The sequence below is a fragment of the Limanda limanda genome, chromosome 11, assembly GCF_963576545.1.
Source record: "Limanda limanda chromosome 11, fLimLim1.1, whole genome shotgun sequence".
NCBI classification, from domain to species: Eukaryota; Metazoa; Chordata; class Actinopteri; order Pleuronectiformes; family Pleuronectidae; genus Limanda; species Limanda limanda.
This window is the reverse complement of record NC_083646.1, coordinates 844,330-860,000: the sequence shown is the minus strand read 5'-3', so window position 1 is coordinate 860,000 and position 15,671 is coordinate 844,330. Positions and strand designations below refer to the sequence as shown.

Sequence of the window (15,671 nt, the reverse complement as noted above, 5' to 3'; positions counted from 1 at the left end):
AACAATAATAAATAAAATAAAATAAAAATGTCACACTCGATATCCCTACAGATAGATATAATCTACCGTTGCCTGAGAGAGTCCATTAAGGTTCCCACACCTCTTGACCCCTGATACACAGGTTAGCTTCTCTACATATTCTTAGACTCATAGTATATTATATTACCTATTGTATAGTCAAATACTTATATTCATATTCATACTTCTACTATATATCATATCATACTCTCTGTATATTCTTGTTTAAGTAAGTCTATATACACATATTTATACATGTGTACATGTTATAATTACTATTATTATACCGCCATTACTATTATATATACTGTTGCTGCCATTATTACCATATACTGCTTTTATATTGGTATAATTACTATCATATATAAATATATATTATGTTATATTATATACTATATATACTGTACTATTCTTATATACTGTCTAACAATACCATTACCATCATATCATCAGTACTATTACCATCATCTTGCCACTGCACCTTATCTACCTATTTATCTTGTGTTTCTGTTTTTATTCTTTCTACCTCAATATTTTTTATTTTATTCTATTGTATTTTATTTTATTGTATTCAAATATACCGGCTGCTATGACGACTTAATTTCCCTTTGGGGATGAATAAAGTAATCTATCTATCTATCCATCTATCCATCTATCCATCTATCCATCTATCCATCTATCCATCTATCCATCTATCCATCTATCCATCTATCCATCTATCCATCTATCCATCTATCCATCTATCCATCTATCCATCTATCCATCCATCCATCCATCCATTACCATCTCTCTAATCCAAGATTGTGTAGAGTAGACGATATTTCAGTCTCTCTCCAAGATGAAGCAACCCTCCTCCCGGCCTGCAGGAGGTCAAAGTGGATCAGAGTCTTACACTTAGAGTTGACAGAAAAGCAATCTGGGTTTATCCCTAAAATACAAAGTTCTGCTCCGCAGGGTATCTGAACACCTGTGATTTTACCTGGAGTTTTGAGTCTAATATTTAGTTTATATTAGTCTTTCAGGTGAGAACCTCCAGACCTGAAAAAAACCTGATTCTTCTTCCTCACATCATGTGTTTGTGTTTTTGCAGCCGTCTCCTCACAGCGTTCATGGGATCTACTGCAGCCCGGCGGACGGGAATCCTCTGCTGCTGACCGCCGGCTCCGACATGAGGATCAGGTCTGAGACACACAACTCAATCTGTTCAACACAACTGTAACACAAGCTTTATACAACCTGTATACAACTCAACGCCGAGTAACGTGACCACTTTGAAACGACAGGTTCTGGGACCTGGCCTATCCTGAGCGCTCCTACATCGTGGCGGGAGGAGCCAACGACTCGCTGCACTGTCCGTCCGTCCTCTACAGCCGCAAGATCATCGAAGGAACCGAGGTCGTGCAGGTGAGGGTTAGGGTTAATCATTCATGATCCAGAGTCCACACGAGTGCTTTGTTTCCCATCATGCATCTGTGTCGTGCAGGAGATCCACAGTAAGCAGAAGAGCGGCGTGGTGGAGGACTCTCCTCGCCGCGGCCCAGAATCCCTCCCTGTGGGACACCATGACATCATCACAGACATCGCCACCTTCCAGACCACGCAGGGCTTCATCGTCACCTCGTCCAGAGACGGAATCGTCAAAGTGTGGAAGTGAAGACGTCTCTGAATCGTCTCCGTTACCTGAACCTCCGGCTGATGGCGAACAATCTGCAGGAGTCACGAGTGGCGTCTTCGCCTTCGTCCTCATATCGACTCGGACGCTGTTTAATGCACGAAGTACGAAAACAAGAAAATGTTTCACGTTCATCAAAAGAAAATCTCCTCCTCCGTCACACGTCATCGTGAACGAGTCTCTTATTAACGTTGATCAACAAAACAAAACTCAAAAAGCCGACAACGGGCTCGACCAATCAGGAGTCAGGCTTTATCATCAAGTGACTGATTCAAACCAAACTGATCAGAAACTTAAACAAACATCAGAGAGAACGAACTGAAACGACAGAAACATCTTTAGTTGACGCCTACTTGTCCCTACTGCTAACATGGAGGAGGAGTTTATGATTAATACTGCAGCCTGTCACCAGGGGGCGATACAGATGCTTTGGATTCATTTTTCTTGATTTACAATCTGTGGTTGTTTGATATTCGACTTTTAAATGTGTTTTTTTCCTGTAAATAAAAAAATTAAAAACATGAATCTGCGACTTTGAGACTTTTTTCTTTGTTTTTATCAGAATCAAACGACTCTTTGTGTGAAAATTAAAACGTTTTGATGTGAAACTCAGAAATCAACAGGAAGTGGTTCAACATCTGTCGCTCTGCAACCAAACATCTGGAAGCTTCTCTGTAACGTCTCCTGCAGATCAGAAGATGAACAGATGCATCATGAGCAGGAATCAAAGCTTGCTGGATATTTTAGATAATTTTTTTTCTTCGTCGGGTCGATGAACTTCAGACGTCTTCGTCACCGCACACGACGACACCAGCTGCAGCTCGAGCCTTGTAAGGATCTGACCGGGAGACGAGCTGCAGAATGTGTTTATATCTGAGAAGTAAATCAGACTCCGCAGAGAGAGTTCAGTGACACACACACACACTCACAGACACTCACACACTCACAGACACACACACAGACTCACACACACACTCACAGACACACACACTCACACACTCACAGACTCACACACACTCACAGACACTCACACAGACTCACACACAGACTCACACACACACACTCACACAGACACTCACAGACACTCACAGACTCACACACAGACACTCACACACACACAGACTCACACACAGACACTCACACACAGACACACACAGACACTCACACACACACAGACTCACACACACACACACTCACAGACACTCACACACACACACTCACAGACACTCACACACACACACTCACAGACTCACACACAGACACTCACAGACACTCACACACACACTCACAGACACACACACAGACACACACTCACAGACACTCACACACACACACACACACACACACACACACACTCACACACACACACAGACACACACACACACTCACACACACACTCACAGGCTCACACACACTCACACACAGACACACACTCACACACACACTCACAGGCTCACACACACTCACACACAGACACACACACACACTCACACACACACTCACAGGCTCACACACACTCACACACACACACTCACACACACTCACACTCACACACACTCACACACACTCACAGACTCACACACACACACTCACACAAAGACACACACACACACTCACAGACACTCACACACACACACTCACAGGCTCACACACACTCACACACACACACTCACACAGACTCACACACACACACACTCACACACTCACAGACACTCACTCACACACACACACACTCACACACTCACACACACTCACACACACTCACACTCACACACACTCACACACACTCACACACACTCACACTCACACACACTCACACACACTCACACACACTCACACTCACACACACTCACACACACACACACACACAGACTCAGAGAATCAGCAGCAGCTCAATGTCAGTTTGAAACTTTATTTTTAATCATTAACGAAGCTGCAGCTCAACAACTGAAAGTTCATCAAACCGGATTTAAACAAGTTCAGGAAACATGAAAATAAAACAGAATGAAGCAGAAAAAACACTGATTATTTTTGCAATAACGAAGCAAAATTGTACGATAAAGAATATATTCTAAAAACTGGAGCGGATACATTTTACATTTTGAGTTTTCTTCTGTAGTTGTTTGTGTGTGTTCACATACTGATCGTTACTAATCTTGTTGAAATGAAAATAATTTATATTTGATTATTTGATTAAAAAAAACTAGTTTGGTCCCAAACTTTGAAAAGAAAGTTTCCAGATAAAACATCTTTTAGGTTTTTCTCTTCAACACGTTTTCACTGAGACGTTCAGGTTCAGCCCCGGAAAAACATCGGATTATTAGTTATTGATTTAAAACATTGTGATTAATGATGAAACCAAACTTCACAGTTGATATAAACTCACTTTAATGTTTCATTCCCTCGTTCGCTCGTGAAAGTCGCTCCGGATCTTGAAGCTCGGCAGGAAATCAAACGTGCACGTTGAAGAAAACACAGGAAACTCGTCTACGAGTCAAATTAAAGACAATTCAAACTTTCCCTGGAGACATTTGCAGTTTAAAGACTTTTAAAGAACTCATGGCCGCCCCCTGGTGGTTTTCCTTGAAGATGCATGTTTTTCCTGAAATGCTCTTGTTCTTTGTGTCTGATGCAACTGATCTCCTCTTCATCGACTCTTCGTCAAACACAGGTTCTCACACTCGTCTTGCGTCTGGAAGCGGTTCTCGTTGCCGCCGCAGCCTCCGAACCAGAAGCGAGAACATTCGTTCTGCTCGGTGTCGAAGAACCACATCATGGTGTAGGCCTGGCAGCCGCCGGGGTCCTGGCCCAGGAAGCAGGCGTCTGAGGAGACAGGTCAAAGGTCAAGAGGTGTCCTGATCGTATCAAAACATCTGCTTCCTGTGGGGAAGACATGTGACATCACCTCAACCAATAACAACGTGTTTGTGTGGTTGGTGTCACTTCCTGCCCCGCCCACCTTCAGCAGGTGATTATCATTAGCGTGTGATGCGTTTACCTTTGGAGACGAAGCTGCTCGGCGCCGGCGGCGTCAGGACGCTCGGACCTGACGGAGGAAAAGAAACCGTGAAACAACCTCAGGCCACAGGAAACAGTTTGTGTCTCACAGGAAGTGAACGAACACCAGGTGACGTCTGAACTTCATCGAGGACTCTGATCGCGAATCCTGATCCGAACGATTCACGTGTTTTAACTCCTGAGAAAATCAACTTTCTAACGTCTCAGTAAAGAACAGGAGAGAATTATTAAAATCATTTTAAAGACCAGATCGTTAATGGAAAAACAGTGACTGTGGATACGAGTGGACAGAGGTTAGTGCGTCGTCCGGGAAGCCGACTTACTGTCACACGTCCGCAAACATTCGTTTTCCGTGTTAAAGCGATTGTCGTTACCGCCGCAACCGCCGAACCAGAAGGGGGCGCATGCACCGAGGAGCCGGTCAAAGAACCAAACTCGGACAAAGTCGTCACACTGCGAACCGGCGTCAGCGTCCAGCCGACACCGGGCTGAAAGCACAACACACACATTTACTACACAACCTGAGAACCAGCGCCCCCTGGCTGACACCTCCAGCCGGAGTTTGACCTCCACTCAGGGGCAAAGGTCAAAGTCTGTGGGGGACAGGGGGCGTGTCCGAGGGGGCCGCAAGGTAAATCTACTCCGACACGCCCCTACCATGGTTATAAACCCCGCCCTCTTAAAGAGGCAGTGACACAGTGGTTGCAAAGTTCTGAAGATAAAGACAGAGACATATTTTGTTATTAAACGCCATCGTGTTATGACCTTCTCAGTTGCCGTAGTTACATCAGTTACATCGTTTAGATTTAAATAAACGTTTGCTACGTTATAAACTAAGTCGGGTAAAAATCCTCCACCACCAAAAGCTGTCGACCAATCACAGCAGACTGTGGGTCTTAAAGAGACAGGAGCTAAAACCAAGTGTTTGGGACAGAGGCTGAAGAGAGGATCAGCAGCGATGGACAGACTGAGGAACGGGATTCTGGACGTTAGAGCAAAATCATATTTTATAAAGGGAATAAAAACCTTTAACTTTTATTTAGTGTGTGTCCCTCTGTGTGTGTGTGTCTCAGTATGTGTCTGTGTGTGTCTCTCTGTGTGTCTCTTTGTGTGTCTCTCTGTGTGTGTTACCGTTGCCTCCAGTGATCAGTGTGTGTGTCGCTGTGTGTGTGTCTCTGTGTGTGTCTCTCTTTGTGTGTGTCTCTCTGTGTGTGTCTCTCTGTGTGTGTGTGTGTCTCAGTGTGTCTCTCTCTGTGTGTGTGTGTCTCTCTCTGTGTGTGTTACCGTTGCCTCCAGTGCTCAGTGTGTGTCTCTCTATGTGTGTGTGTGTGTCTCTCTGTGTGTGTGTGTGTGTGTCTCTCTGTGTGTGTTACCGTTGCCTCCAGTGATCAGTGTGTGTTTCTTTGTGTGTGTGTCTCTCTCTGTGTGTGTTACCGTTGCCTCCAGTGATCAGTGTGTGTCTCTGTGTGTGTGTCTCTCTGTGTGTGTTACCGTTGCCTCCAGTGCTCAGTGTGTCTCTCTCTGTGTGTGTGTGTGTGTCTCTCTCTGTGAGTGTGTGTCTCTCTCTGTGTGTGTTACCGTTGCCTCCAGTGATCAGTGTGTGTGTCTCTTTGTGTGTGTGTCTCTCTCTGTGTGTGTTACCGTTGCCTCCAGTGATCAGTGTGTGTCTCTCTGTGTGTGTGTGTGTGTCTCTCTGTGTGTGTGTCTCTCTGTGTGTGTTACCGTTGCCTCCAGTGATCAGTGTGTGTTTCTTTGTGTGTGTGTCTCTCTCTGTGTGTGTGTCTCTGTGTGTGTGTGTGTGTCTCTCTGTGTGTGTTACCGTTGCCTCCAGTGATCAGTGTGTGTCTCTTTGTGTGTGTGTCTCTCTCTGTGTGTGTTACCGTTGCCTCCAGTGATCAGTGTGTGTTTCTTTGTGTGTGTGTCTCTCTCTGTGTGTGTTACCGTTGCCTCCAGTGATCAGTGTGTGTCTCTTTGTGTGTGTGTGTCTCTCTCTGTGTGTGTTACCGTTGCCTCCAGTGATCAGTGTGTGTCTCTTTGTGTGTGTGTGTCTCTCTCTCTGTGTGTTACCGTTGCCTCCAGTGATCAGTGTGTCTCTCTGTGTGTGTCTCTCTGTGTGTGTGTGTGTCTCTCTCTCTGTGTGTTACCGTTGCCTCCAGTGATCAGTGTGTGTGTCTCTCTGTGTGTGTCTCTCTGTGTGTGTGTCTCTGTGTGTGTCTCTCTGTGTGTGTTACCGTTGCCTCCAGTGATCAGTGTGTGTGTCTCTCTGTGTGTGTCTCTCTGTGTGTGTGTCTCTGTGTGTGTCTCTCTCTGTGTGTGTGTTACCGTTGCCTCCAGTGATCAGTGTGTGTGTCTCTCCTGAGCTCAGCATCTGGAGGACGTCCACTTGTCCGCTCTGTGTCCGTCTCCTCGTCTCCTGGAACGTTTCCTGCGCCTCATCCGCAAACTCCGCCTCCTCCTGCCACGCCTCCTGCCCCTGACTGGACGCAGCAGACCACATGTGTCAGTGACATCATCACACTGAACATTGAATAAAAAACTCAAAACTTTAGTTTAGACTAAAACATTTAGTAGAACTTTGTAGTTTGTCTTTCTTGAAGAAAATTGTACTTTCTTGATTCTTGTTGTTCTGGTTTGGTCCCTCACGGGTTATTGTGACTCAGCTCATTGTAATGAAATTATAATAATTAAACTTTTGATCAACTTGAAGGTAGAGAACAGATCAGCTCGTTCACACCTGGTTGGTTCAGAATCTTCAGCTCAGTCTGAACACCAGGTGTGAACGGTTCCTCAGAGCAGGAGGAGATGTTCTGGATCTGGATCAAACTGAACCGGGTTCAAACTGAACCGGGTTCAGCTCAGAAAACACTTTCGACTTCCAGGCAACAATTTAACCAGAGAATTCGTTATTTTCACTTCTTGTTGAAGTTGCAGAGTCGTTAGTTAAAGGGACTCTTACCTTTGTTGCATTTGTGAATTACAGCACATTCAAATCATCCCGCCTTCCTCCAATGCCCCACCCCCTCGTTCCCATCCGCGGTGTTTTTTTGAAGAAACTTTATTTACAAGCAGACTTACAATCTACTGCCTCCGCGCACGCACGTGAGTTTTTGTTTACCAAAGCAATGGATTCGGTAAGTTATATACATTTACATTCACATGCCTTGATGACTCAGGCCCGAATGCGCCACAAGAAGCAGACGGAAAACCTGCATGTCCATGCAGCAAACAGACAGGTCTGTCGGCCAATAAGGTCCTTCGGTCCGAAGAATTTTATTGGTTGAAGTTTTCACTAAATATTATGAGAGTGAAATAATTGTTTGTTTTTACTCCTGGTGGGTCTGTCTTGCATTGTAGAGTGTCATTACCTTATTAATACCAATTTAACCTTATCCACAAAAAGTGTAAAAATGCAACAAAGGTGAGAGTCCCTTTAATCAGAACTCATGATTCTCTCTCTTCACTCCCATGACTCATCCAATCTGAGTTCATGTTCTTACTTCAAGGTTCAAACTGTGAAGAAATCACAGAAAAACCCAAATAATCTCATGTTGTAGTAAAACAGGTCATTTCAGTGCTGAGAGGAAGAGTCCGGTTCCATGTGTTACCCGGGGATGAAGACCTGTCCTCCAGTCTGACCCTTCAGCTGGTCACACCTCTGTTTGGACGCTGGGGGGGGATACGAGTTCAGTCCGTCTGAAACACACAACAAACACACAACAAACACACAACAAAGACACAACAAAGACCTTCAGTGTGAAGACGAGTCATGTGACAGGATGTGGTGAGGGACTCGGGTTCCCGTGGTCAGGTCTCACTGTTCAGGGCGCAGAGGAAGACTCTGAAGAAGCGCCGGGCGTATCCCTGCTCGTCGGCCCTGGGGCGTCCCAGGTGGATCAGGTGCTGCTGGACGGGGGGGCTGGCGAGCGCCTCCACCTGCGCCCGGCTGTAGCGATCGCCGACCGTCACCACGAACACGGCCACGCCCTCACACTTGGCCTTCTGGGAGACGTACTGCAGCTTGGCCCGGTCGGACTCGGCGGTCCGGGTGCCGACCACGGCGAGCAGCACCTTCCTGCTGCGGGGGTGCGGCGCCTTCAGGAGCAGCTCGTTCAGGGTGAACTCCAGCGTGTGACCCAGGGCCGAGGCTCCGCCCTGCTGCCGCAGGCCGTGCATCAGGTGCGTCCTCATCACGCTGTGGTTCTGGGACGCCAGCAGACCGAACTCCACCTTGGGCGCCTGGGCGCCGCTCTGCTGGACCAGCGCCACCCGGGCCTGTCTGCCGGGCCGGCGCGGCTGCGAGCTCACGACCAGCTGCTCCACCACCGAGCTCAGGAGCTGCTGGGCGCCGGAGAACTCGTCCGCCTGCATCTCCCGGGACCCGTCCAGCAGCAGCACCAGGTCGGCGTCCAGGTCCTGCGGCGGCAGCGGCTCCGGGACCGAGCTGCACTCGGCGGCTCGGCTGCACGGGTCTGAGAACCAAACCAGCATCAAAGGTCCGATGAACTTGTGTTAAATATTGAGACGTTTAATGTACATACAAAAATCATGTGTTATTAATAGGGTTGCAGAGGGGCGGAAAGTTTCCGGTAAATTTACGGAAACTTTCCGGAAACTTTCCGGAAACTTTCCATGGGAAGTTTAGCTCGGGAATTTTGGGAATTTTGAAAAAAATTAAAACTATGCAAATTAAACGCTGAGCAATAAAAACATCATTCAAAACTCTATTTTAAAGATGTATGGAACGTTGAGTTTCAACCCTCCACTGGTCATTCTTCCATCACATGCACAGATAACTCCCAGCATGCTTCACTCTACAGCAGGGCTATTGAGGCCTGCTGTAGAGTGAAGGACTAGTCAGGTAAGTTTCCATGATATTACTGGGAAAATATATTAGCATGCTGATTGAGGATTGTTCATCTGTTCATCTAGACTATTTCCATTCATTTATCCATCAATTGTAAAATATGTTTACAGAAGATTCCAATTGTTTGGCTAACTATTTATATCTCTGGCATTGCATTAGTGTTTTTTTACAAACTTTGTTCTCATCTTATTCTACAGAACAATGCCACGTGCACTCTCTCATGTGTGGAGACATTTCACCTCATCCAATGTAGAAGGAAAGGCTGTGTACATTTGCAAATACTGTGCAAAGACCTTTGTTAAGAATGACACAACGATGCAGAAGCATATAGTCAAGTGCCCAAAGTTTCCTCAGGGCTCAAATCAGCCTATGACACAACAAAATGTTCATATTTATGTCTGTATATGAAAAGGTAAATACAGTTAGTATAAATTACCCACAACATTTCCAGTTTATTCCCGTTAATTCCCATGGAAAGTTTCCAACTTTGAATATTCCCGGAATTTTGCAACCCTAGTTATTAACTCTTATTCTTCATCTGTAAAGTAACTAGTAACTAAATGTGTCAAGTAATCCCAGTGGAGTAAAGTTCAGGTTTGCAAACAGGGAAGAATGAAGCAGAAACATCGACAGAAATATGAGAAGAGGATTTTCTTTATGATTCATCCAAACACGAGGTCTCACCGTAGCAGATGGCACAGTTCTTCACCTTCCTCAGGTCGGCAGACATGTCCCGACCCAGCACGGAGAAGATGGAGTTCCCAGAGTCGTCGACCTGAGGAGAAACAGAAGCTTCATGAACCAGATCCCAGAGCACGACACACAAAACTACAAACACATCTCCTCCATCTCCGGGATTAAACATCTTGCTGCTGGATTTCCAGCTGCAGCTTCTCAAACACAAACATCTGGCAGCTCTCGCTGAACGGAACATGAGCCAGAGGAACATGAGCCAGAGGAACATGAACCAGAGGAGCTGGAACCAGAGGAGCAGGAGCCAGAGGAGCAGGAGCCAGAGGAACATGAACCAGAGGAACATGAACCAGAGGAGCATGAACCAGAGGAGCAGGAGCCAGAGGAACATGAACCAGAGGAACATGAACCAGAGGAGCATGAACCAGAGGAGCAGGAGCCAGAGGAGCAGGAGCCAGAGGAACATGAACCAGAGGAGCATGGACCAGAGGAACATGAACCAGAGGAACAGGAGCCAGAGGAGCAGGAGCCAGAGGAGCAGGAGCCAGAGGAACATGAGCCAGAGGAACATGAACCAGAGGAGCAGGAGCCAGAGGAGCAGGAGCCAGAGGAACATGAACCAGAGGAGCAGGAGCCAGAGGAGCAGGAGCCAGAGGAACATGAACCAGAGGAGCATGAACCAGAGGAGCAGGAGCCAGAGGAGCAGGAGCCAGAGGAACATGAACCAGAGGAACATGAACCAGAGGAACATGAACCAGAGGAACAGGAGCCAGAGGAGCAGGAGCCAGAGGAACATGAACCAGAGGAACATGAACCAGAGGAACATGAACCAGAGGAACATGAACCAGAGGAACAGGAGCCAGAGGAGCAGGAGCCAGAGGAACATGAACCAGAGGAGCAGGAGCCAGAGGAGCAGGAGCCAGAGGAGCAGGAGCCAGAGGAACATGAACCAGAGGAGCATGAACCAGAGGAGCAGGAGCCAGAGGAGCAGGATCCAGAGGAACATGAACCAGAGGAACATGAACCAGAGGAGCAGGAGCCAGAGGAGCTGGAGCCAGAGGAGCAGGAGCCAGAGGAGCAGGAGTGAACTCCTGAGCCAAACGAGAGCAGGACCAGCTGCTCAGATGTTCAGAGAGTTTTCTGTTTGGAAGCTTCACCCGCTCGCTGTTTGTTTTCTCAGAGTCTGTGAAGTTGTGTTTGGTTCGAATGTTCTCACATCATCAAGTTCTGATTACACCACCAACACCAGGGTCCAGATGTTCTCAGCAGGACGATGACTCTCCAGATCTGTTACTTGATAAAAACTAAACGAAATTCAAACTTATTAAAGTATTAAACTTTTACATTGATCTCCCTAACTTCACAGTGTCTGCTGCTCCGGCCCTGGAGCTCCGGTCTCACCGCTGCTTCGTTCCCTCACGTTACCTCAACCTGACAGAAGCTTCCTTCTCCTCCCACAGCTTCTGGTTCTGCTGGCCCAGTCGAGTCAGGTGGAGATCTGAGGAACCGGTTCTAGATAAACCACCGGCCCTGGAGACCCAGTCTGGATCCTCCTGAGCTCAGTGTGTCAGAAGTTCTGAGGAATGGAACTCACCTCCAGGGCTCGAGCGATGGCGGGAGCGTTCTTCAGAGAGATGACGGCCGGGACGATGTTCAGGGCGCGGTACTCCATCACAGCCGTGACGATGTTCTCCAGGTCCTGTGTCGGCCCGTTGGAGAGGAAGACCGCCACCTTCCTCATCATCATCCCAGCTCGCACCCGCTTGAAGACGTTCTGACCCACGAAGCGCATGGCGGCCCCGAGGTGGCGTTTGTTGGAGGTCTTCTCCAGGGCGATGTTCTTCACTGACTCCATGAGCTGCTTCTTGAGGCGGTAGTCCTGGAAGCGGATCAGGTACTTGGCGTAGGCGCTGAACCCGACCACGGCGACCCGGGCGCCGGTCGGACAGTTGCTCTCGGCGATGGCCACGTCCTCGAGCAGCGACAGGAGGACAGCGCGCTGCCTCTCGAAGGCCACCGGGGTCACGTCCTCAGACATGTCCAGACCAAACACCAGCTCCATGGGGTAGGCCAGGCACGCGGACCGATCTGAAACCAACGAAGAAGAAACCTCAGAGTCGTACCTGGGAGTCACAGGAAATGAGCCCAGACTCCAAAACCTGGGGGTCATCATCACAACGCTCTGGGGAAACCACAGGAGATGGTTTTGGTCCTCGCTGTGGGCGGAGTCAAAGAGCCTGAGGAGGGTTGTGTGGTGATGATGTCACAGTTGTGTTGTCAGCACGTTGTGTTGCTGCTGGCGAGGAAACGTACCGAAGGAACAAGCTGCAGCAGAAGAAACAAAAGGTTCAGAGTCAGCTGCTGTTAGAGGAGCGATGAAGGAGATCAATACTTCAAGAGATAAACCTGATTCATATTGGAAAAATCTGATATTAAATATTATACAACATCACTGTGTTGTCGTTGCATTGGCCAGTTGTGTATTGATTTCTCTGTGTAAGTAAATCAAATGAATATCTCTTACCACAGTTGTCTCTGATGTAGGTGACGAGCTGACACTCCTGAGGACACATGAGGAAACACGTCTGTTACGATCTGAGAATCCAGTGAGGGGAAGTCAGGTGGGGGGGGTGGGGGGCGGGACTTACCGTCATGCCTTTGCCTCCGGGCAGACCTCGCTGCCCCTGAGGACAGAGCAAACAAATATCATTTTATATAAAACTATGAATTCAGTATCGATTCAGTGATTCATGTCGTCAGCTCTTGTTTTTTAAACTCGCTCAGATTTTCTTGAATCCATCGTCCTCAGGAAGTTAAGATGAAACACAAAGAGTTCAGAGCTGAATCTGGAAATATTACATTTAAACTAATTATTAATAATATTCATATTTAGTTTAAATGTAATATTCTTTCATAGTTTCTGAAAATCATTATTTCCTCTGCCAAACGCCAGACAGCAGTGAAAACTAATTCTAATGTATAAATAAGATTAAATACAAAATAATTATTTAAAAAACAAGACAATTATTGAATGATTTAAAATCACAGATTATTTTTCTGCTGATGAACCAGACGAACAGTTACAGCAGCAACATGACTCCGCCCAGCTTTGATGTTTATAGCTGTGGATTTTATTTTCTTATTTAATTTGTTGTATGAACTTTTTGAACATTTGACATTTATTTTTTATTGTCAGAGTTCATCCTTTTTTTTTGGAATAAATTCAAAGTATAAATGTGGTTTTATTGACGTTAGTTTGGTTTAATGATGAATTTTATGTGATAATTAATTATTAAAGTTTGATTCTAAAGTTTCTGATCTTCAACACGACTAAATTATTTCTATAAGCGATGAAATGTCTGTAAACGAACTCAGGATGAACTTGTTATTTAAAGATGATGACGAATCGACCCCCCCCCCACACACACACACACACACACACACTCACTCTGTGTCCGGAGTAACCCGGCTCTCCAGACGCTCCCGACTCCCCCGGCCGGCCGGAGTTCCCCTGAGCAGAAGCAAACATCACGTCACATGAAGCAGAACCACATTGACCTGGATGGATCTCACTGGACTCGTGGATCTTCACTCACTCCTCGGCCGGCGTTGCCTTGAGGACCTGCGGCTCCTTTGGGTCCCTGCACTCCGTCCTCACCCTGAAGGAAAAGATTCATCACTTCCTGTTCGATTTGACTTGGGAGTCACAATACAATCCAAACATCATCATATCAGGAAGCAGCTTGTTTTAGTTTCTTATCTCAAAGCTCTGATAGAGTCTGAAGATAAATTCAGCAACTTGTAAATCGATCCTCCTGATTCCTGCTTCATCTCAATCATCTTCAATCATCATGTTCTCAGAATCGACTCATCATTTTACACTCTGGGAAATAAAACTGCTGAAGAGTTCGAACTCTGAGGTTCCATCGCTCACATTGTGTTTCCCTACCAGAGGATGTGTTCAGGACAATAATAGTAGGGTCCGAAACCTCAATTCCGTGACCATTCTCTGTCAAATATGTTTTGACGACTGATTTGACATCTATACAACATTTATAAAAAATTTAGCCCCCATGTCCCTCGCAAAAATGTCGGCATTTTTCGCTAGAGGGCCGAATCCAAAATGGCAGCCGGCACTATCTTGTAAAGGTAACTTTTTTACCAAGACGATGTCGAAATGTAAAAATTATGTCAGAATCACAATCCTTATGGTCAATATGCCACAAAAAGTGTATTCATACATTATTCTAGGTGCTCTGGTAAAAAAGTTACCTTTACAAGATAGTGCCGGCTGCCATTTTGGATTCGGCCCTCTAGCGAAAAATGCCGACATTTTTGCGAGGGACATGGGGGCTAAATTTTTTATAAATGTTGTATAGATGTCAAATCAGTCGTCAAAACATATTTGCCAGAGAATGGTCACGGAATTGAGGTTTCGGACCCTACTATAAGTCTGATGGATCATCTCACCTCTCGACCTTCAGCTGCACCACAACTCCTCTTATCTCCTTCATTCTGATTTTAGATCCGATTCACATTCAATCTTTAAAACATTCAAGTTTCTTCCAGACGATGGAGAAGATCCTCCGTGTTTTCATATCGTCACAGCTCACATAAAGTTTACTTTATTATTCATCGTCTACTCAGGTTTATCAGTTTGGTCCATGTCCAATCTGCTGACATGGAGGAGGTTTATGACCTGTACTGCAGCCAGCCACCAGGGGGCGATCACCATGTTTTGATGTTTGTCAGGGGACAGTTTAGTGTCTGTGATGACTCACCGGGAGACCAGGGTAACCAGGGAAACCAGCATCTCCCTGTCAACCAACACAAACAGGTCATTACAAAGTTAAACAAAATGATTCAAAATGATGAACATTATTATTTTGTTGGTACCTTGACACCTCTCGGTCCCGGAGGTCCGTGCCCATCTCTCCCATCCTGACCCTGGAACAGTCGCTCACAAGCTTTAATATTAAAGAATATTAAAAGGTGATATTTAGCAGTAAACAGAGGTTCAGGCTCTTACCGGCATTCCTCTGGTTCCCTGGGGTCCCGGCCCCCCCGCACCCCCGGCGTCTCCTGGTTGGCCCTTCAACAACAACAACAGTCATTTGTTTATTTAGGTTTTCTTACTTAGTTTGACATTTTGTCTAATCTAGATTATATAAACCTAATCTAGTGTAATCTTATATTTTCATAAACCAGTTTGATCGAACATGATCTAGACTCTTCAAATGTTACATCTTTTTTTTAACCTGATCGATCAAATCTAATCTAGAGTTTATTCATCAGAAGTCTCATAATTCATAACCTACTGATTTGACATGTTCTGGTCTCACCCGATCAAATGTGTTGCAATCTGTTATATCTATATATAATATCTATAATATCTGTTTATGAATT

At 46.0% G+C, this 15,671-nt stretch overlaps 2 protein-coding genes across 2 annotated transcripts in view; one reads left to right on the top strand and one right to left on the bottom strand.

Annotated features, from left to right (window-relative positions):
- Window positions 1–2,202, top strand: part of pik3r4 (phosphoinositide-3-kinase, regulatory subunit 4) — a 16,981-nt gene extending 14,779 nt beyond the window's left edge. Inside the window, exons 19-21 of the mRNA XM_061081388.1 lie at window positions 1,109–1,197; window positions 1,302–1,422; window positions 1,502–2,202. Of these exons, the coding sequence (XP_060937371.1) occupies window positions 1,109–1,197; window positions 1,302–1,422; window positions 1,502–1,672 (381 nt within the window). The 3' untranslated portion in view covers window positions 1,673–2,202. The remainder of the gene's footprint in view (window positions 1–1,108; window positions 1,198–1,301; window positions 1,423–1,501) is intronic.
- Window positions 2,203–3,586: 1,384 nt separating this feature from the next.
- col6a4a (collagen, type VI, alpha 4a) overlaps window positions 3,587–15,671 on the bottom strand; it is a 44,198-nt gene continuing 32,113 nt past the window's right edge. Inside the window, exons 27-42 of the mRNA XM_061081303.1 lie at window positions 15,295–15,357; window positions 15,162–15,212; window positions 15,047–15,082; window positions 13,862–13,924; window positions 13,714–13,776; window positions 12,914–12,949; window positions 12,790–12,826; window positions 12,579–12,590; window positions 11,860–12,353; window positions 10,257–10,347; window positions 8,524–9,177; window positions 8,314–8,401; window positions 7,031–7,185; window positions 5,032–5,196; window positions 4,689–4,736; window positions 3,587–4,513 (exon numbers count right to left, since the gene is read on the bottom strand). Coding sequence (XP_060937286.1) covers window positions 4,338–4,513; window positions 4,689–4,736; window positions 5,032–5,196; window positions 7,031–7,185; window positions 8,314–8,401; window positions 8,524–9,177; window positions 10,257–10,347; window positions 11,860–12,353; window positions 12,579–12,590; window positions 12,790–12,826; window positions 12,914–12,949; window positions 13,714–13,776; window positions 13,862–13,924; window positions 15,047–15,082; window positions 15,162–15,212; window positions 15,295–15,357 — 2,232 coding nt within the window. The 3' untranslated portion in view covers window positions 3,587–4,337. The remainder of the gene's footprint in view (window positions 4,514–4,688; window positions 4,737–5,031; window positions 5,197–7,030; window positions 7,186–8,313; window positions 8,402–8,523; window positions 9,178–10,256; window positions 10,348–11,859; window positions 12,354–12,578; window positions 12,591–12,789; window positions 12,827–12,913; window positions 12,950–13,713; window positions 13,777–13,861; window positions 13,925–15,046; window positions 15,083–15,161; window positions 15,213–15,294; window positions 15,358–15,671) is intronic.